General features: G+C 45.1%; 1 protein-coding gene across 28 annotated transcripts in view; it reads left to right on the forward strand.

Annotated features, from left to right (window-relative positions):
• Positions 1 to 2,148: 2,148 nt before the first annotated feature.
• LOC121553568 (calcium/calmodulin-dependent protein kinase type II subunit gamma) overlaps positions 2,149 to 22,889 on the forward strand; it is a 112,878-nt gene continuing 92,137 nt past the window's right edge. For 6 of the 28 annotated variants that reach the window (XM_041866769.2, XM_041866776.2, XM_041866787.2 and 3 more), the window contains exons 1-2: positions 2,187 to 2,403; positions 4,034 to 4,128. In XM_041866769.2, the coding sequence (XP_041722703.1) occupies positions 2,339 to 2,403; positions 4,034 to 4,128 (160 nt within the window). In that variant the 5' untranslated portion in view covers positions 2,187 to 2,338. Of the gene's footprint in view, positions 2,404 to 4,033; positions 4,129 to 22,889 lie in introns of all 28 variants that reach the window. The other 22 variants (XM_041866777.2, XM_041866772.2, XM_041866771.2 and 19 more) reach the window with 10 other exon arrangements.

Raw genomic sequence — 22,889 nt, forward strand, 5'->3', positions numbered from 1 at the left:
GATTTCTTATAAGCGTCCAGATTAGTGTCCTGCTCATTGAAAGCGGCAACTCTAGCCTTTAGCTCAGTGCGGATGTTGCCTGTAATCCATGGCTTCTGGTTGGGATATATACCACAGCAGGCTTTTGAGGGGAGGACGGCTCATAATAATGGCTGGAATGGAGTGAATGGAATGGTATCAAATACATGGAAACCTCCTGTGATATGTACGTAAGGTCACTGTGGGGACAATGTTGTCGATTCACTAATTAATGAAGCCGGTGACTGATGTGGTAAACTCCTCAATGCCATCGGATGAATCCCGAAATATATTTCAGTCTGTGCTAGAGAAACAGTCCTGTAACTTAGCATCAGCTTCATCGGACCACTTCCTTATTGAGCGAGTCACTGATACTTCCTGTTTGAGTTTTTGTTTGTAAGCAGGAATCAGGAGGATAGAGTTATGGTCAGATTTGCCAAATGGAGGGTGAGGGCAAGCTTTGTATGCGTCTCTGTGTGTGGAGTAAAGTACAGGTGACATGCTGGTAGAAATGAGGAAAAACGGATTTCAGTTTTCCTGCATTAAAGTCACCGGCCACTAGGAGCGCCGCCTCTGGGTGAGCATTTTCTTGTTTGCTTATAGCCCTCTACAGCTCGTTGAGTGCGGTCTTAGTGCCAGTATCGGTTTGTGGTGGTAAATAGACAGCTACGAAAAATATGTCTTGGTAAATAGTGTGGTCTACAGCTTATCTATCATGAGGTATTCTAACTCAGGCAAGAAGATCCTAGAGACTTCCTTATATTAGAGATCATGCACCAGTTGTTTTTAACCAAGAGACACACACCCCCTCCTCTGAGCTTCTCTGACGCAGCCGTTCTGTCCTGCCGATGTATAGAAAAACCAGCTAGATTTATATTTACCATGTCCTTGTTCAGCCACGTCTCTGAGAAACATAGGATATTACAGTTCTTCAGAGCATGTTGATAAGATAGTCTCGAATGGAGCTCATCCAGTTTATTCTCCAGTGATTGCACGTTTTCCAATAGAATGGAGGGTAGAGGCGATTTATCCACTCTCCAACGTAGTCTCGTCAGGTATCCCGCACGCTGGCCTCTATAGCATCGTCTCCTCCTTTTTTAGAGTGTCGAGAATTTGGGCCTGGTCGCAATAATCAGTATGGCTTTCGCCTCCGACTCATTGAAGTAGAAGTACTCGTCCAAATGGAGGTTAGTGATAGCTGTTCTGATGACCAAAAGCTATTTTCGGTCATAGGAAACGATGGCGGAAACATTATGTACAAAAAAATACACAAAATAGCACAATTGGTCAGGAGCCCGTAAAACGGCCGCCATTCCCTCCAGCGCCATTATATGAGTGCTTTTTGCAAGATGTGTTTGGTCGTGATCAAATCAAATTCAATGCAGGGCAAGTCAGTGTTACACCTGATAGATCCATTTCAACCTACAACATCAACCAAAATCAGTCAAGGCCTAGTTAATTTTTCTGGGAAATACCTTAACAGTAGGCATAGGCCTATCTTTACAGTATATTTACAGTTCAAATGCCTATACTGACAAATATGGGAAATCTGCAACACTCACATTTAGATTGTAATTGAATGTGATTACTCATTTTGGGCTGCCATATCTCTCCGTGACAATGCAGCATCAGATCTATACTTTACTTCTTGCCTTCCCTTGTAGGATAACGCCGCCCATATGAGCTGATCTGGGGTCAGTTTTACTTTCAACTAAGATTTTTAATACCTACAGGAATTAGGTATAGGAAGCTGATCCTAAATCAGTGGCGCTCGAGACCAGGGATCTCGCGTTACTAGCCTTTTTTCTATACCTCAACCATCAGGGCCTTCCAAAGATGGTGGATAAATGAAGATAGTCCACTCAGGCCGTTTACCATTGAAAAAAATGGTAAGTTCTCTGTTCCCAAAGACACCAAGCGCGACAGCAGCTGGCTGTTCTGTGTAGTTGAATGTAATGTAACCAGAGAAAAATGAGGGAGTGGGGTGTCTCGCTTCCTCTTCCGTCTCTGCTACCACTTTCCTCCGCATTCTCCCCTGGTTAATGCGATATGGGATCCTTGGGAAGTCATTCCCCTAAACCCTAACCCTAACCCTAACCTTAACCCATACCCTTACCCTCACCTTGACCATAACCCTTACCTTAACCGTTTTAAATGTAAACTTCAATGGGGTGACGTCAGAGTTCAGAGTTGGGACGTCCCAGGGATCCCGTTTAGACTTATCAGTCTCTTCAGTATCTCCCTTTGCGTTTACGAGATCTCTCCCCGAAACCTGAGCGAGGCAGTCACTGAAACGAGAGGCGATACCCTCCTGCACAACATGGCTACAATTGTAACCTCGACCAGATTTACAGACGAATATCAGCTGTACGAAGAGCTCGGAAAGTAAGCGACATTAACACTATATATTCCTATTTTACCTTTTCCTGTAGTGCTTTGTAGACTATCATTGTGCGTGTCTAGTCTACTGTTGACAAGACAGGTTGTCAAAAACAGTGAATGCTCACCCCCCACCCCCCTTGTTAATTAAACCTGCTTTATAGTCGAACAACATATTTATTAGAATACATCTCGAGCTAGTATCGGATGGCTCGAGCATGCATGCGATTTGTACCGAATTTACCGTGGCTGTGTGTTATAGATATGTAGCGGATTATATATATAGTGTTGATTTATCTTAAGGTAGGACTTTCTCATGAAATTAATTTTAAAGACCCCCGACCCCTCCCCTCTATCTATTTGTTATAATGTCAATTTTCAGTATTATTTTGTAATTGGTAGAGAGCCACGCAGGAAAGAATGCTGCACTACTTGTGTGACGATATACAGATATAACTGTGTCGTCCACATCGAAAATGTATCCACTGTGTTTCATTCTGTGCATTTTAACAAATAATTGCTACACACAAAGCACCAAGTAGAAAAATACTGTTTAACCCGTCTGCGTTATTTTTTGCAGTTAGCAGTGGCAATGGTGTACGTCCAACCACATATAACAATTTTTTTCCGGTTTCAAGTATGCATGATGACATCATAACATAGACAGGCTATGATAGGCTTACTACACAATTCAGTTAGTCTACAGCAGACTTTTCGTTATTTTATCATGCATTGGTTTATTCTCAGATCGCTCACGTTTCTTTGCACTGTAGTTATGACTCGGCCCTTCCATATGACAATTTGCTCTGAGCTGACTTTCACGCACAAGCAGCGAATGATGGAGACACCCAGAAAGCAGAGCAAGTTTTCTGGCATTCTTATCTGAAATATTAGGTTATAAAGCTCGCCAGCTGGTAGTCCTAATAAACCAGAAAATTAGTTACCTCTGGTTCATTCAGCCATTCATATGGGGAAAAATGAATGGGGAAAGAATTGGGTTTTGTGATAAATGACGAAAATAAGGTCTGAGGTTAACACAGCCTTAGGAGGTCTTATACGTTTTGTTCTATGAGATAATATTAGTCAGTTAACATGACTGTTTTGATTACATAAATACTTCAAAATTCACAAAAAGTGACGTTAGCTGATTAAGATTATCTCATAGAACAAAAATCTCCTAAGCCTGTGTTTACCACAGACCTTATTTTCGGTGTTTATCCAAAACCCCTACAAAACCCCATTAGTTTCCCCTAGGCTTTGGCCAATGAGCCATGGCGGAGTGACTGCCTACAAAAATATGGCATTACTATTGGTCTCTACCACATGATACATCATTTTGTTATCACATGCCAAACAACAGTTAGCTTTGTATTGCCTTTGCCACAGTGATGGGCTATGTATCACTACCGACGATTAGTTTTAGCCTATTCATATTGCAACATTTCTCATTTAAAAGATGTAGGGGAGAGTGGGTTCAATTGTAACACTATTTTCACCTTTTGCCATTTTCTTTATTACTCAGAGATGGATTGAACTAGACACAATCCAGATTTTGGTGGGTTGTATTTTGTGTGCAGTAGTGAGAGTTGTCACGAGCTCATGTAGCTGTTTTGTTTATTAATTTGTCTCATTACAGGGGCGCCTTCTCCGTTGTCCGACGATGCGTTAAAAAGTCCAATGGCCAGGAATTTGCTGCTAAAATTATCAACACTAAAAAACTCTCAGCAAGAGGTAAGACAAAGGGAAATATTACACCACTTACTATGTTGAGTGCATTGATGCCTGTGATATTGTTTTGACTAATCAGATATAGTCCAATAGGAGATCGACACTGGAGGTAGTTTTCTCATTGTTAGTTTATTCAATTACCCATGTGCACATGAAAGCACTTGATCCATTTAATATCTAGTTCAAACAACATAATACAATTGCATTATAGGTTAGTGTTACATACATCAACTTGTCAAAGGGTGTGTGCCAAGTTGCATAGTGTAGGTAAGTGCAGCATATTTTGGGAGCTCCTTGTTCAATGAGATTAACAGTAGTATTCATCTCATGGTGTTCCAGTCCAGCAGGATATATTGTTACTGTGCCTGCCTACCCCAGTCACAGTAGCTCAGCCACTGTGTCTGTGTGTGGTGCGTTTGTTTATCCTCTACTCTTGCCCTCAGAAACCAAGTGTGTTTGTGAATATAGACTGCCAGAGGCCTTTTAGAAGGATCTGGATCACCTTTGTGTTGTTTAGTCATAGCTGTGGTCACAATACTACTCTTTGCTGCTCACATTTTCTCCACAGAAATCTGGACAATACATCAATTAAGAAGTGACCTTTAAGAGGCCTCACCTCTTCTCACAAAATGATTAAGTCAAGGGATGGGATAATTGAATCCATAATGCATGGTTGACTGTAAATTAATGTCGTTATGCAACTTTGGTGAATCTCAGTTTATGTTACGCCTCTCACAATACCCCCCTTGGCCGGAGGAGACTGTCACATCTGCTCTAATCAAGCCTTGGCCAGGAGGACTGCATGGGGATACGTCAGACGTGGCCAATCTGCCACTGCTGCAGCAGCAGAGACAAAAGGCTATGGATCTATTTCGGGGAAAGTGGACACTACTGTATTGGGGTATTGAGTGGGCCCATCTCCTGTTTGCTCCTGACATTGTGATGGAGATATTCATTAGATTTTTTGGGCCTTTCCGTCTCTGTCACTGCACGCATTGAAATGTCAAATAACTACGCCATGCTTGTTAGACTGTAATTACACTGAAATTCCATGTTTGCGTCATCAATTTTTCGGGGGCATTGTAGTCGAAGCCCTTGCTTGCGTCAGGCCCGGCTGCCAATGAATCCAAGAATAAATCTTCCTGAAGCACAGTCTTAGCTGTGCTGACTGGCTATTGACCTATTAAACCAAGCAGTCTTCTACTGCAAGTCTTAACAGTATCTCAACAGTGACCACACTGTTGCAGATAATGGCCTCCCTGCCATGTCTTGAGAAGGCTTTAGCGACGGTTTGCGCTGTCCTGTGGGGATGCCAGCTGAATTACAACAGGCCCCACTTTCCCCTCTGCCCCCCTCTGCAACGGTCTCAACGGATGGGCCAGTAAACAAAGAATTTCTTTAAAATCACCTTAAAAAAACAACAACTGGTAATTAGATCTGCTGTGTTTCAGCTGCGTCTGCAGAGATCCCATCAAGTAACCTGGCAACTGGGTTCTTGAAACTGTTCATCCTGTTGACAAGCACAGAATGAGAGGAACGCTCCAGTCCTATTGAGCTGAATAAAGGAGAAGAGAGGAGGGCCAAGTTGAGCCAGAGCCCCTTACCCCCTTATCTCCCTACAGCTCCTCATGCCCACTGCCCTTAAAGGGAACTCATGGATACCATTTTTATGTCTCTGCGTGCAGTTTGAAGGAAGTTTAAGGAAGTTTGGCGATCCATTGTTAACTAGCATTAGTGAAAATACTGGAAGTCTATGGGATCAGCTAGCTGATTGCGCTAACTCTAGCTGATCCCAGATACTTACAGTCATTCTGCTAACGCTAGTTAGCAATTACTTGCGAAACTACCGTCAACTTCCTTCAAACTGCACGCAGAGACATAAAAAGAGTATCCATGAGTTCATCTGACTCCGGGCAAGTAGATAAATTGTCACACTATCCGTTTAATCAGAGCTGAAGGCCCTGGACATGTCAATGTGTTTTACACAAACAGAAACTGTAATAATGTCCCTCAGATCTACCATCCATCTAGACATGGGGAAAAAGGCAGAGCCTCCACTGCCAGCAACGCTTTATTTATGTATAAAGTTAACAGGAGGAAGACGGAACAATCTAGAGAAGACAAACAAGCTTAGCTGCTATTAGTTGACAGTGCTCAGTGTGTGTGGACATGTTTAACTATACTTGGGACCAGAAGTCCCCACAAGAAAAGTACACAAACAAAAATGAGACCAACTGGATATATTTTGCCGGTCCCCACAAGGAAAAATGCTATTTCTAAGGGGGTTAGGGTTAGAATTAGGGTTAGTGGTTAAAGGTTAGGGTTATGTTTAGGTTTTAGGTTATGTTTTGGGGTTAAGGTTAGGGTAAATGTTAGGGAAAATAGGATTGTCAATGGGAATGTGTGTTTATTCTGTGTGACTGTGTGTGTGTTCATCCTGTGTGATGTGTGTTTATAAAAAGCAATGGCGACCAGATCTTTTGTGCTAGCTGGGAGCTTTGCCGCATTTGTGCAGATAAATTTAGTGCATGATGTGGGTGGGATTAAATCCCATTCTGGGTGTGTGTTACTGTTTGTGTGAGGTCAGGCCAGCCGTGTGTAGGTCAGTGATTATGCCTGTGGATTGTGTGTGTGCAGTCTGTCTTCCAGAAGCAGATTGCCACGGTTGAATATCTCTCACATGTAAAGTCTGCTGCTTAATCCATGCACCTATTGTAGGTTGGACTGCGAGGAAGCAACAGTATACCTCTCCATCAGCCATCCTCTTCCAGTCTATTTGATTGCTACAGTCTACCAGAGCTGCTCAAATGTCAATAATCCTACTCTTAATCCAAACCAAGTCAAATGCGGTCGGTGAGTGTTTTAAGTGTCAGCTGAGGTGCTGGATGTCAACCCTCTCACACACACCCCTTTATACAACACTTTTTACATAAGTAAATATTGGTTGGTTTAATACATAGTGCACCCTTTGCATAATGCACTATTTAATGCCATAAACTCTAAATTATGTAAGATTGTGTCATTGTATGTTTCTTAGCTCAGTGTTTTATGGCAAGCTGAGCTGTGGTCTGTTATGTTAGGGCTCTTGACAGTCAGTACAATCTCATCCACACACTTTCTTAAACACACACACACACTCGCACTCACACTCACACACTAGGCTTGGTGTCATAAAAAATTCACAGTTTGTCCCATTTAAAGATTCACCAGGGCAGTACTGCTACATTTATCACGCCTCTGCCAATCGACGTCCAGCGAGCAGCACAGAGGAAGCCTTCCAAGGCCCTGATAACACGCCTGCCTGGGCCACGATATGGCAGCTGATCTGGGAGAGGAGGACACAGACACCATGTCTCTCTGGACAACCTCTTCTGGGGGGCTCTAACCAGTACAGCAGGGGTTAACCTTCTCCTGCTTCACCGTGTGTGTGTGTGTTTGCCTGCCTGCCTGCGCGACCGTGCGCGTGTGTCACTATGCCCCTCTGCATGGAGACCTTTTAAAATGTACCCTGTCACTCACAGTGTTTGCTGTGGGCTGGAGGGGCCGTGAGGGGCTGGCTGGAGAATAAGAGGAGGAAGGGGGTTAGCTAGCTGGATGATGCTATATGCCTGCCTGGCTGGGTGGGATGGAATTTACGCGGACCCTGATCCTGAACCCTATAGTCTGAGTCTGAGCAGCCTGAAAGGCCCTGGATGGTGTCGAGAGGCTGATGGAACTGTACTGCTGAATAATTGACGCTAGCACGAGGCTGTGCTGGATGGAAATTGTTCAAGGGAGAGGGCCTGTCTCTCTACCTCTTTCCATCTTTCTCTCTCAATCGCTCTCCCTGTCTCTCTCTCTTTCCCTTCTCCCAATCTCTCCTTCCCTCCCGCCCTCTTTCTCTCGCTCTCTCCCCATCTCTCTCTCTCTCTCTCTCTCTCTCTCTCTCTCTCTCTCTCTCTCTCTCTCTCTCTCTCTCTCTCGCTCGATCTCTCTTTCTCTCCCTCAGTGTCCTCCTCTCCCAGATCAGCTGCCATATCGTGGCCCAGGCAGGCGTGTTATCAGGTCCTTGGAAGGCTTCCTCTGTGCTGCTCACTGGAGGTCGATTGGCGGAGGCCTGATAAATGTAGCAGTACTGCCCTGGTGAATCTTTAATGGGACAAACTGTGAATTTTTTATGACACCAAGCCTAGTGTGTGTGTGTGTGTGTGTTTAAGAGAGTGATTGTGTGTATGTGGGTGCAGGGTAGATATCGGACGTGGTTAAGATGAAATATCATAACATAACACATGTACCATAATGACCCCTCATACAGCCCATTCCCCTTCTTATTTTGTGGGGGCAGAGGCATCAACACAGGCCAATTAGTGGGGAGCAAGAGTGTGTTTTCACTGGATGGCAGCAGTGGGGGGAGCTGTGTGTGTGTGTGTTACTAACCACTTATGGGTGGATGTGTATTTCTCGGGCTTCTCACGCCTGAATGGCAAAGGCCTTCTCCCAGTCTTCTGTCCTGTTTTCTCTCTCTCCTAGGCATCTTGTGTGCTGTCTGATTATTGTGATTCAAGAGAGAATTAGGTGTAGACATAAGGAAAGGTCCCTATTTGCACATATTTAGCATTGTTAGAACATGGTTCTGCGGAACTACTGTACACTACACATTAGGGTTGTCACGATACCAGTATCGCGATACTCTGAGGGATCGTGGCAAGGAAACATTTACATTACATTTACATTTACGTAATTTAGCAGACGCTCTTATCCAGAGCGACTTAGAAATTGGTGCATTCACCTTATGATAGCCAGTGGGACAACCACTTTACAATTTTTTAATTTTTAGAGTATATTTTAAATTTCATTTGTTTTATATATATCTATATATATCTATATATATATATACTATTTTTTTTGTGGGGGTGGGGTGGGTAGAAGGATTACTTTTATACTATCCCAGGTATTCCTTAAAGAGGTAGGGTTTCAAGTGTCTCCGGAAGGTGGTCAGTGACTCCGCTGTCCTGGCGTCGTGAGGGAGCTTGTTCCACCATTGTGGTGCCAGAGCAGCGAACAGTTTTCACTGGGCTGAGCGGGAACTGTGCTTCCGCAGAGGTAGGGAGACCAGCAGGCCAGAGGTGGAAGAACGCAATGTGAAACAAAACATGAAATGGATTGAATTTCCTGAGGAAAACAGTCCTAATGTTGGAAACAAACAGCCTAATGTTGTCACCCAGAATCACATGTTTCTTTTCCAAGCTTCAGTACCAGTCAAAAGTCGGGGGCCCTAAGCGACCACATATGCCTGGAGCCGGCCCTGCATACATGTCTGTATGTCCTTATCTCTTTACGAGTGTATGCATGTACAGTACCAGTCAAAAGTTTGGACACACCTACTCATTCAAGGGTTTTTCTTTATTTTTACTATTTTCTACATTGTAGAATAATAGTGAAGACATCAAAACTATGAAATAACACATAGGTAATCATGTAGTAACCAAAAAAGTGTTAAACAAATCAAAAATATATTTTATATTTGAGATTATTCAAAGTAGCCACCCTTTGCCTTGATGACAGCTTTGCACACTCTTGGCATTCTCTCAACCAGCTTCATGAGGAATGCTTTTCCAACAGTATTGAAGGAGTTCTCACATATGCTGAGCACTTGTTGGCTGCTTTTCCTTCACTTTGCGTTCCAACTCATCTCAAACCATCTCAATTGGGTTTAGGTCGGGTGATTGTGGAGGCCAGGTCATCTGATGCAGCACTCCATCACTCTCCTTCTTGGTCAGATAGCCCTTACACAGCCTGGATGTGTGTTGGGTCATTGTCCTGTTGAAAAACAAATGATACAATACAGATGCAATGGCGTATCGCTGCAGAATGCTGTGGTAGCCATGCTGGTTAAGTGTGCCTTGAATTCTAAATAAATCACAGACAGTGTCACCAGCAAAGCACCCCCACACCATCACACCTCCTCCTCCATGCTTCACGGTGGTAACTGCACATGCGGAGATCATCCATTCACCTACTCTGCGTCTCACAAAGACATGGTGGTTGAAATCAAGAATCTCAAATTTGGACTCATCAGACCAAAGGACAGATTTCCACCGGTCTAATGTCGATTGCTCGTGTTTCTTGGCCCAAGCAAGTCTCTTCTTCTTATTGGTGTCCTTTAATAGTGGTTTCTTTGCAGCAATTCGACCATGAAGATCTGATTCACACAGTCTCCTCTGAACAGTTGATGTTCAGATGTGTCTGTTACTTGAACTCTGTGAAGCATTTATTTGGTCTGCAATTTCTGAGGCTGGTAACTCTAATGAACTTATCCTCTGCAACAGAGGTAACTCTGGGTCGGTCCTCATGAGAGGCAGTTTCTTCATAGCACAATAACTGTTCGTCGGGAGCTTCATGAAATGGGTTTCCATGGCCGAGCAGCCGCACACAAGCCTAAGATCACCATGCGCCATGCCAAGCATTAGCTGGAGTGGTGTAAAGCTCGCCGCCATTGGACTCTGGAGCAGTGGAAACGCGTTCTCTGGAGTGATGAATCACGCTTCACCATCTGGCAGTCCGACGGACGAATCTGGATTTGGCAGATGCCAGGAGAACTCTACCTGCCCCAATGCATAGTGCCAACTGTAAAGTTTGGTGGAGGAGGAATAATGGTCTGGGGCTGTTTTTCATTGTTTGGGAAAGCCCCTTAGTTCCAGTGAAGGTAAATATTAATGCTATAGCATACAATGACATTCTAGACGATTCTGTGCTTCCAACGTTGTGGCAACAGTTTGGGGAAGGCTCTTTCCTGTTTCAGCATGACAATGCCCCCATGCACAAAGCGAGGTCCATACAGAAATGGTTTGTCGAGATCGGTGTGGAAGAACTTGACTGGCCTGTTCAAAGCCCTGACCTCAACCCTATCGAACACCTTTGGGATTAATTGGAACGCCGACTGCGAGCCAGACCTAATCGCCCAACATAATAATAATATAATAATATAATATGCCATTTAGCAGACGCTTTTATCCAAAGCGACTTACAATCATGCGTGCATACATTTTTTGTGTATGGGTGGTCCTGGGGATCGAACCCACTACCTTGGCGTTACAAGCGCCGTGCTCTACCAGCTGAGCTACAGAGGACCACCAGTGCCCAACCTCACTAATGCCCTTGTGGCTGAATGGAAGCATGTCCCCGCAGCAATGTTCCAACATCTAGTGGAAAGCCTTCCCAGAAGAGTGGAAGCTGTTATAGCAGCAAAGGGGGGACCAACTCCATATTAATGCCCATGATTTTGGAATGAGAGGTTTGACGAGCAGGTGTCCACATACTTTTGGTCATGTAGTGCATCTCTCCTTAAAAGCATGATTCGATATGCATCTAGATACATGGGCTCCGATACGATACAGGAATGATACTTTTAGTTTGAAACGATTCAGTGCGATTTGGACTCTGGAGCAGTGGAAACTATATGATTCGATGCACTAACAATTATTGCATGAACACATTCAGTTTCCATTCTAAATTAATATCTGATACTGATTGAGCTCAGGAGCTGAGTTGGATGTGTCTGAGCTGACTTTTCTGAGCTGAATGGCCCTGGTGTGTTGTGTGTGTGTGTGTGAGAATTATGTAGTGCCTCCATGCTCAATACGGACCATAGGTCCCCCCCAAAAAACAGAAACGATTGCACATTTTTTAAATTTTATTTTATTTACTCGGTCAGGCTTCGACCCCTGGTATCATATAAACACACATAAGACATGGAAGAATGCATAGAATTGCAGGAAATTAGCTTTAAAACAGAAAATCAATCTCTGCCATATGCAACATTTGTAGAATTGCAGGAAATTAGCTTTAAAACTGCAACATTTTCTCTTCGCCAACAAGAGGGGTGTGAACAGATTGGGGTCACATGGGTTGCGAGGTGGGGGTTTGTTACTACGCCGATAAATTACATTACCCATCCGGACCTTTGCCACCTAGGAAATTTGTGTGACCGGACCTTCTCAAATAGTACTTGAGGACCCCTGATGTAGTGTGTGAGCTGAGCCATAGGGCAGACTGAGCATCAAAATCCTCATTACCCTCTGATTAACTTTATAGCAGATTAAAATGTTTTGAGCTAGGAGTATGTCAATATTTATCGTTAGAAATTAGCTATGACATACAGTACATAGCCAATTAATATAACACAGCTTTGGATTTCAACCCCTTCTCAAAAGCAAATGGTTTGACTGTTTGAAACTTCATGAAGGAGAGCTGCTCTCTTCTTCCGTTCTGGCCAGTGTGGCTCGCAAAAATGATTGCAGTCCTAGTGAAATTACACCTTTACCCCGTTCATGTAAAAATGACCAAATGCTGTTTAAAGCAGAACTCCCAAAAATATTTTGTACGGTGAACCTGGTAATTGAAAATCCCCAATCAGCAGTTAGATGTGCAATCAGCAAGATGTGAGTTGTGTCCACTCCGGTAGCCTACACAGCTCCACCGGTAAAACACAATTTTCTACAGCGCATTTGGTAACAATGACCCAGCAAATTATATTGGTTGTCCCTCAATTAATAAAGCCTATGATTTAATATTGCGAAAGCCATTTTACAAACCTCTGAATGCTGAAGGTGCTGCGCAGATGTAGCCTACCAATATTTGACCAGGGACAGGGTAGGCCTACCTCTCGTTGGCGCGAGCAGCTGCGTCTCCTGCACTGTGAGCATATTTCTTATCTGACTTGACTAGATCAATGTCATACGCAGTTACATGCATAAACATTTGATAGGCTGAAGGAGAGGACGCATCAATTCAGTCACAACAGATTAGAGGTATTTTCATAATAAGGCAGAAAACATTTATATGAGTAAAATGCGTTAGTGAACCGGCGATTCGTAATTTTTGAATGGGTTTCTAACCGATGCATGCTTCATTTGGTTCGGGCTCCAGCAGACTGATGCACTCGCATCTTAAACATTTGAACTAGGGACCGATGCATATCGGTAAATCATTATGTAACAGTGTTGCTTCCGTCCCTCTCCTCGCCCCTACCTGGGCTTGAACCAGGAACCCTCTGCACACATCGACAACAGTCACCCTCGAAGCACCGTTACCAGTCGCTCCACAAAAGCCGCGGCCCTTGCAGAGCAAGGGAAACAACTACTTCAAGGTCTCAGAGCGAGTGACGCCACCGATTGAAACGCTACTAGCGCGCACCGCTAACTAGCTAGCCATTTCACACCGGTTACAATTACATCCCTACAGATAATGCTATTAAAATACTGACGTTGTCCTTCAAAATGGGACCCCCCCAAAAAACGATACTGATTACTTATATACAGTGGCTTGCAAAAGTATTCACCCCCCTTGGCATTTTTCCTATTTTGTTGCCTTACAACCTGTAATTAAAATTGATTTTTGGGGGGTTTGTATCATTTGATTTACACAACATGCCTACCACTTTTTTATTGTGAAACAAACAAGAAATAAGACAAAAAAACAGAACTTGAGTGTGCATAACTATTCACCCCCCCAAAGTCAATACTTTGTAGAGCCACCTTTTGCAGCAATTACAGCTGCAAGTGTCTTGGGGTATGTCTCTATAAGCTTGGCACCTCTAGCCACTGGGATTTCTGCCCATTCTTCAAGGCAAAACTGCTCCAGCTCCTTCAAGTTGGATGGGTTCCGCTGGTGTACAGCAATCTGGAGCTTTGTGGAGTGTACGGCTTAAAGTGGTCCTATGGACAAATACTCCAATCTCCGCTGTGGAGCTTTGCAGCTCCTTCAGGGTTATCTTTGGTCTCTTTGTTGCCTTTCTGATTAATGCCCTCCTTGCCTGGTCCATTAGTTTTGGTGGGCGGCCATCTTTTGGCAGGTTTGTTGTGGTGCCATATTCTTTCCCTTTTTTAATAATGGATTTAATGGTGCTCCGTGGGATGTTCAAAGTTTCAGATCTTTTTTTATAACCCAACCCTGATCTGTACTTCTCCACAACTTTGTCCCTGACCTGTTTGGAGACCTCCTTGGTCTTCATGGTGCCGCTTGCTTGGTGGTGCCTCTTGCTTAGTGGTGTTGCAGACTCTGGGGCCTTTCAGAACAGGTGTATATATACTGAGATCATGTGACACTTACATTGCACACAGGTGGACATTATTTAATTAATTATGTGACTTCTGAAGGTAATTGGTTGCTCCAGATCTTATTTAGGGGCTTCATAGCAAAGGGTGTGAATCCATATGCACGCACCACTTTTCCGTAATGTTTTTTTTTTTGAATTTTTTGAAACAAGTTATTTTTTTCATTTCACTTCACCAATTTGGACTATTTTGTGTATGTCCGTTACATGAAATCCAAATAAAAATCCATTTAAATTACAGGTTGTAATTCAACAAAATAGGAAAAATGCCAAGGGGGATGAATACTTTTGCAAGGCACTGTAAAGATAGCTTGGAAGCTAATTTGTAGCTTGCTTGTGACTGATTAAATTGGGATCATTTGGGTGACAGTGCGTTTCTGTTCCTCAGCATCTTAATCAGCACAGCCAGTACTTTTCTGACTCACACAGTGACCTCACAAATGAAGTGCTCATTTGTTCTGTGGTGGGGACCGCTACTAGTGACATTCCATTAGACTACATTCCATTATACTCTATTACATTAGACTGGATCTGATTGATTACTTCGGTTGGAATCCTCATATGGGCTCTCTGTGGTCAACTGTGTGTTTTGTGTTTTGTGTATTTGAGTCATACTGTAGTCAGTGCTGATTTGTGTATCCTAAGCCTCAGGTTTCTATTGCGCTTCTCTCCACTTGTCATTCTTCTGCTGCTGCTGCATATGGAGTCTATCTCAGCACAGAGACTGAATGCCTGAAGTTGGTATTTTTTCTCCCTTTAAAAACTGAAATTGTGTGTCTCTCTCTCCGCCCACCCACTTGGCTGAAACCCCAACCCCCAGAGATGAAGGAACAGAGGTGTGTGGGTGGGTGTGTGTGTGTGTGTGTGTAATCCAAGGAGAATAAAAACACCCAGAAGTGAGAAGTGTCGAGTCATGATTACTCATAGTTAGGGGTAGGTGGCTGGATGTGGGGGTGTACAGGCACTGTTCAGTCCAATTCACGCTGGATTCAGGCAGAACTGTGTGTCCTTATTCCTGGCTTCAGTATGAAGAATGGCTGGGTTTGTGTTTGCTACTTTCTTTTTGCTTCCTCTAAGACTAAGGGGTGGGGGGGGTCCATGACTACCCTGAAGAATCAAGGCCATTTCTGATAAGCGTACTGAATTGTTGCTCTGGGTTTGGAGGTGTGTGTGTGCGCCTACGTACGTGCACACACTCCGATCAGGGTGACAGTAATGCTCTAACCAAGCGGACTTTCTCTCTTTCACTGTCTCTATCTCTATCCCTGCCTCTCTCTTTTCCACTCTCTCTCTCCCTGCCTCTCTCGCTCTGTGGTTGGAAGTGGTTTCTGTGTCAAGTGTGTGTGGTGTTAGTAGTAGGTACCTGCATTTCATAGTGAGCCTGCCAGACCAGGCCATGGCTGTGGATCTCCAAGCCTCTGAGGCACGTAATAGGATAATCCCAGCCTGATCGCAGAGACACATCGTGACACCCTCAATCAACCTGTCGCCTGGCAATGATCAGCCCTATTACCCCTACTGTTACTGTCTACTATACCTAGTCTGGCCTTTATCGATCTAGAACACCAGACATTATACAGAAATCACTAAATATATACACTACCGGTCAAAAGTTTTAGAACACCTACTCATTCAAGGGTTTTTCTTTATTTTTTACTATTTTCTACATTGTAGAATAATAGTGAAAACATCAAAACTACGAAATAACACATATGGAATCATGTAGTAACCAAAAAAGTGTTAAACAAATATATTTTAGATTTTAGATTCTTCAAAGTAGCCACCCTTTGCCTTGATGACAGCTTTGCACACTCTTGGCATTCTCTCAACCAGCTTCATGAGGAATGCTATTCCAACAGTCTTGAAGGAGTTCCCAAAAAAGTGTTAGGTGGCAGGCTTTAGAGAAGCGGTCCACAGCGACCAGGATGGTGGTGTTACCCTGAGAGAGGGGAAGATCAGTTAGAAAGTCAATCGATAAGTGGGACCATGGCCGTTGTGGAACTGGTAAGGGATGTAACTTACCCGCTGGAAGGTGCCTAGGTGCCTTACTCTGGGCGCACACCGAGCAGGAGGAGACATACACCCTCACTCCTTAGCCAAGGTAGGCCACCAGTACTTCCCGGTCAGGCAGCGCACTGTACGGCCGATGCCTGGGTGACCAGAGGAGGGGGATGTGTGTGCCCAATAGATAAGACGATCACGGACACTAGACGGCACGTACCGCAGCCCAGCTGGGCACTGAGGTGGAGATGGCCTTACACTGGGGAACTACCGTGTAATCAGGGAAGTTGACGTGGATGGTGAAATGCGCAGCAGAGGGCTCTGAACAAGTGTGGGTTTGCGCTACCTGGGGTGACGCGAGAGTGCCCTGCCTGCCGCCTCCAGATCCAGAAGAACTCTGACGACATCGTGCAGAAGAATGTCCTCTCTTGCCAAAAGAGTGACACTGGATCTGTCCTCCGTTCTCCCGGATCGCTGTACCACCCAGCTCCATCGGAACGTGATCCGGATTGAAAGGGGGTGAAACGGGCAGGCCCCTTCCAGGACGTCCTCTCGAAGCCAGCAGGTTGTCCAACCGGATGGCCATGTCCACCAGTTGGTTGAAAGTCAACGTGGTATCCCGGCAGGCTAGCTCCCTTCGGACGTCCTCACACAGGCTGCATCGGAAGTGGTCGATGAGGGCCTACTCGTTCCACCCGGACCCATCCGCTAGAGTTCTAAACTCCAGGGCAAAGTCTTCCGCGGTCCTCGTCCCCTGCCTCAGATGGACCAGACGCTCACCCGCCTCTCTTCCTTCGGTGGGATGAGCGAAGACTGCCCGGAAGAGGTGAGCGAACTCTCTGTAGTTGTCCAACGCATCTCCTCCTTCACTCCAGACCGCATTGGCCCACTCGAGGGCTTTCCCCGGGAGGCAGGAGATGAGGGCAGACACCTTCTCCCGATCCAATGGAGCAGGGCTGATGGTGGTGAAATAGAGGCAGCGGGCCGCTGTCCCGTCATATTCCCTCGGTTGAGACAAGTGAATACCTCTGGGTGCTGGGGTGTGGGTGGCTGGATCCGGTCGCTCAGCTGGTTCTGCAGGGTCGGGTCCTCTCCTCTCCAAGCGCTCGACGGCCTGGAGAACCCGATCACTCGCTTCGCCCAAGCTGGCTAACATGTTGAAATGCTCTCGGCCCCGCTCAAAGACTCCAGGCATATTCCCCGCTCCTGCTGACTTTTATTGGCCACATGCGCCAAATACAACAGGTGTAGACATTACAGTGAAATGCTTACTTACAGCCCTTAACCAACAATGCATTTATTTTTTAATAAAAAAGTAAAATAAAACAAACAAAAAAAAGTGTTGAGAAAAAAAGAGCAGAAGTAAAATAAAATAACATTAGGGAGGCTATATATACAGGGGGGTACCGGTGCAGAGTCAATGTGCGGGGACACCGGCTAGTTGAGGTAGTTGAGGTAATATGTACATGTGGGTAGAGTTAAAGTGACTATGCATAAATCATTAACAGAGTAGCAGCAGCATAAAAAGATGGGGTGGGGGTGGGGGTGGGGGGGCAGTGCAAATAGTCCGGGTAGCCATGATTAGCTGTTCAGGAGTCTTATGGCTTGGGGGTAGAAGCTGTTGAGAAGTCTTTTGGACTTAGACTTGGCACTCCGGTACCGCTTGCCGTGTGGTAGCAGAGAGAACAGTCTATGACTAGGGTGGCTGGAGTCTTTGACAATTTTGAGGGCCTTCCTCTGACACTGCCTGGTACAGAGGTCCTGGATGGCAGGAAGCTTGGCCCCAGTGATGTACTGGGCCGTACGCACTACCCTCTGTAGTGCCTTGTGGTCGGAGGCCGAGCAGTTGCCATACCAGGCGGTGATGCAACCAGTCAGGATGCTCTCGATGGTGCAGCTGTAGAATTTTTTGAGGATCTGAGGACCCATGCCAAATCTTTTCAGTCTCCTGAGGGGGAATAGACTTTGTCGTGCCCTCTTCACGACTGTCTTGGTGTGTTTGGACCATGATAGTTCGTTGGTGATGTGGACACCAAGGAACTTGAAGCTCTCAACCTGTTCCACTACAGCCCCGTCGATGAGAATGGGGGCATGCTCAGTCCTCTTTTATTTCCTGTAGTCCACAATCATCTCCTTTGTCTTGGTCACGTTGAGGGAGAGGTTGTTATCCTGGCACCACATGGCCAGGTCTCTGACCTCCTCCCTATAGGCTGTCTCATCGTTGTCGGTGATCAGGCCTGCCACTGTTGTGTCGTCGGCAAACTCAATGATGGTGTTGGAATCGTGCCTGGCCATGCAGTCATGGGTGAACAGGGAGTACAGGAGGGGACTGAGCACGCACCCCTGAGGGGCCCCCATGTTGAGGATCAGTGTGACAGATGTGTGGTTACCTACCCTTACCACCTGGGGGCGGCCCGTCAGGAAGTCCAGGATCCAGTTGCAGGGGGAGGTGTTTAGTCCCAGGATCCTTAACTTAGTGATGAGCTTTGAGGGCACTATGGTGTTGAATGCTGAGCTGTAGTCAATGAATAGCATTCTCACGTAGGTGTTCCTCTTGTCCAGGTGGGAAAGGGCAGTGTGGAGTGCAATACAGATTGCATCATCTGTGGATCTGTTGGGGCAGTATGCAAATTAGGTTGGGTCTAGGGTTTCTGGGATAATGGTGTTGATGTGAGCCATGACCAGCCTTTCAAAGCACTTCATGGCTACAGACGTCAGTGCTACGGGTCGGTAGTCATTTAGGCAGGTTATCTTAGTGTCCTTGGGCACGAGACTATGGTGGTCTGCTTGAAACATGTTGGTATTACAGACTCAGTCAGGGACATGTTGAAAATGTCAGTGAAGACACTTGCCAGTTGGTCAGCACATGCTCGGAGTACACGTCCTGGTAATCTGTCTGGCCCTGCGGCCTTGTGAATGTTGACCTGCTTAAAAGTCTTACTCACATTGGCTACGGAGGGCGTGATCACATAGTCATCCGGAACAGCTGGTGCTCTCATGCATGCTTCAGTGTTGCTTGCCTCGAAGCGAGCATAGAAGTGGTTTAGCTCGTCTGGAAGTCTTGTGTCACTAGGCAGCTCGCGGCTGTGCTTCCCTTTGTAGTCTGTAATAGTTTTCAAGCCCTGCCACATCCGACGAGCGTCAGAGCTGGTGTAGTACGATTCAATCTTAGTCCTGTACTGAATCTTTGCCTGTTTGATGGTTTGTCGGAGGGCATAGCGGGATTTCTTATAAGCGTCCGGGTTAGAGTCCTGCTCCTTGAAAGTGGCAGCTCTACCCTTTAGCTCAGTGCGGATGTTGCCTGTAATCCATGGCTTCTGGTTGGGGTATGTACGTACGGTCACTGTGGGGACGACGTCATCGATGCACTTATTGATGAAGCCAGTGACTGATGTGGTGTACTCCTCAATGCTATCTGAAGAATCGCGGAACATGTTCCAGTCTGTGCTAGCAAAACAGTCCTGTAGCTTAGCATCTGCGTCATCTGACCACTTTTTTATTAACCGAGTCACTGGTGCTTCCTGCTTTAATTTTTGCTTATAAGCAGGAATCAGGAGGATAGAGTTATGGTCAGATTTGCCAAATGGAGGGCGAGGGAGAGCTTTGTATGCGTCTCTGTGTGTGGAGTAAAGGTGGTCTAGAGTTTTTTTCCCTCTGGTTGCACATTTAACATGCTGGTAGAAATTAGGTAGAACTGATTTAAGTTTCCCTGCATTAAAGTCCCCGGCCACTAGGAGCGCTGCCTCTGGATGAGCGTTTTCCTGTTCACTTATGGCCTTATACAGCTCATTCAGTGCAATCTTAATGCCAGCATTGGTTTGTGGTGGTAAATAGACAGCTATGAAAAATCTAGATGAAAACTCTCTTGGTAAATAGTGTGGTCTACAGCTTATCATAAGATACTCTACCTCAGGCGAGCAAAACCTCGAGACTTCCTTAGTATTTGATTTTGTGCACCAGCTGTTTTTTACAAATATACACAGACCGCCACCCTTTGTCTTACCGGAGTCAGCCGTTCTATCCTGCCGATGTAGCGTATAGCCCGCTAGCTGTATGTTGTCCATGTCGTCTTTCAGCCACGACTCTGTGAAACATAATATATAACAGTTTTTAATGTCCCGTTGGTAGGATAACCGTAATCTTAGGTCATCTAATTTATTCTCAAATGATTGAACATTGGCTAATAGGTTTGATGGAAGAGGCAGTTTACTCGCTCGCCGTCGGATCCTTACAAGGCACCCTGACCTACGTCCACGATATCTCCGTCTCTTTCTCATGCGAATTATTGGGATTTGGGCCTTGTCGGGTGTCTGTAGGATATCCTTCGCGTCCGACTTGTTGAAGAAAAAATCCTCGTCCAATACGAGGTGCGTAATCGCTGTCCTGATATCCAGAAGCTCTTTTTGGTTATAATAGACGATGGCAGAAGCATTAGGTACAGATAAATTACAAATAACTCGGAAAAACACACATAATAGTACAATTGGTTAGAGGGCTGTAAAACGGCAGCCATCTTCTCTGGCGCCATTCAATACACCCGCTGTTGGGTGGGTGATTCTGTAGCGGGTGATTTGAACGTAGTCAGGCGCAGGAGGTGTAAATCACAGAATAATGGTTTATTCGGCCAATACAGCGGTTCGCAGCAATGCGTAAAAAAACAACAGTGCGACTTAACGGCACACTGGGGAAAACAAAACACACAGGTGAATATTCCGGCGATAAAGTACATAATGCTCCACCGAGCTATCGACACCTCCACATGGAAACAATCACACACAAAGACATGGGGGCAGAGGGAATACTTATAAGGGACTGATAAGGGGATATGAAGCAGGTGTGTGTAAAAAACAAGACAAAACAAATGGAATGAGAGGCAGTGGTTAGATGGCCGGTGACGATGAACGCCGACACCTGCCCGAACAAGGAGAGGAGGCAGCTTCGGAGGAAGTCATGACAATATTTGAGATTCTTCAAATAGCCACACATTTACATTTTTACATTTTTGTCATTTAGCAGACGCTCTTATCCAGAGTGACTTACAGTTAGTGAGTGCATACATTTTTCACACTTTGCTTTGATGACAGCTTTGCACACTCTTGACAATCTCTCAACCAGCTTCACCTGGAATGCTTTTCCAACAGTCTTGAAGGAGTTCCCACATATGCTGAGCACTTGTTGGCTGCTTTTCCTTCACTCTGCGGTCCAACTCATCCCAAACCATCTCAATTGGGTTGAGGTCGGGTGATTGTGGAGGCCAGGTCATCTGATGCAGCACTCCATCACTCTCCTTGGTCAAATAGCCCTTACACAGCCTGGAGGTGTGTTTTGGGTCATTGTCCTGCTGAAAAACAAATGATAGGTGGTGCCCCTTGCTTAGTGGTGTTGCAAACTCTAGGGCCTTTCAGAACAGGTGTATATATATACTGAGATCATGTGACAGATCATGTGACACTTAGATTGCACACAGGTGGACTTTATTTAACTAATTATGTGACTTCTGAAGGTAATTGGTTGCACCAGATCTTATTTAGGGGCTTCATAGCAAAGGGGGTGAATCCATATGCACGCACCACTTTTCCGTTATTTATTTTTTAGCATTTCTTGAAACAAGTTATATTTTTCATTTCACTTCACCAATTTGGACTATTTTGTTTATGTCCATTACATGAAATCCAAATAAAAATCCATTTAAATTACAGGTTGTAATGCAACAAAATAGGAAAAACGCAAAGGGGGATGAATACTTTTGCAAGGCACTGTAAGTACTATAGTATAGTCTGTGGAGTGTTTCTGTGTTTCTTTTTTACATGCAGGGGCCTAATGACTAAACGGTTCTATAAAGTGGTTTATTTGGCTGCTGTGCTGTTTGGATGGCTCAGTTTATATGGCCATCTAACAGAGCAGAGCAGAGGAGCATGTTTATTGGCCGGTAGTCTGCTGTGACCTGGGCTAACACTACTACTACTCCCAATGGACAGGATTACACTGGCTAGCATTGTGCTGCTGCTGCTGGACAATCTGCTGGTTTATTGTAGCCTTTTTCAGTCTGTCTGTGACACCAACAAGAGCCACTAAATAGTTGAGTAAGGGATGCTTTCGTTGGGCACAATTGTTTCTCTGTGTGAGAGATAAGGCTGGGCCCTATTTGATAATGTGGCGGCGTAATCCTCAACTCCAGGTTATTATCGTTCTCTAAATGTTTGTCTGTTCTTTCTCTTTATAAGTCAGTCTTTATCCTCTTGTGACTGTATAACATGCAAACACACACACACACACACCCACACCCTTCTCTGGTGCTCCTCTGAGTAAATATTGATAGGCCTTTTGTCATAATTATCTATGTGTATGCTGTTGCTCCTGTCCCTCACTGACAGCTGCAGTATTTCTTAAGAAGATGTCTGAGCGTTCAGCCTGCCCCTCGTGTGCACAGGATCAATGTAGGCACTTTAATGTCTTGGCCATTGGCCCTAGATGCCCCACACACTCACTCACGCACGCATGCAGAGCCTTGCCCCATGGCCCAGCGTTGGGATGGCCTTGGCCTTCCCCAAGGCCATCTCCGGTTTCTCTGTTCCCAGTTTGCCAAACACCTCAAGGTTAAAGTTCATAGTTAGAACCTAAAAGCATTGTTAAATCGCAGAGCTGTTGTTTACCGACTGCCTCAGACCAC

The sequence above is a fragment of the Coregonus clupeaformis genome, chromosome 37 (assembly GCF_020615455.1).
Source record: "Coregonus clupeaformis isolate EN_2021a chromosome 37, ASM2061545v1, whole genome shotgun sequence".
Classification (NCBI taxonomy): Eukaryota; Metazoa; Chordata; class Actinopteri; order Salmoniformes; family Salmonidae; genus Coregonus; species Coregonus clupeaformis.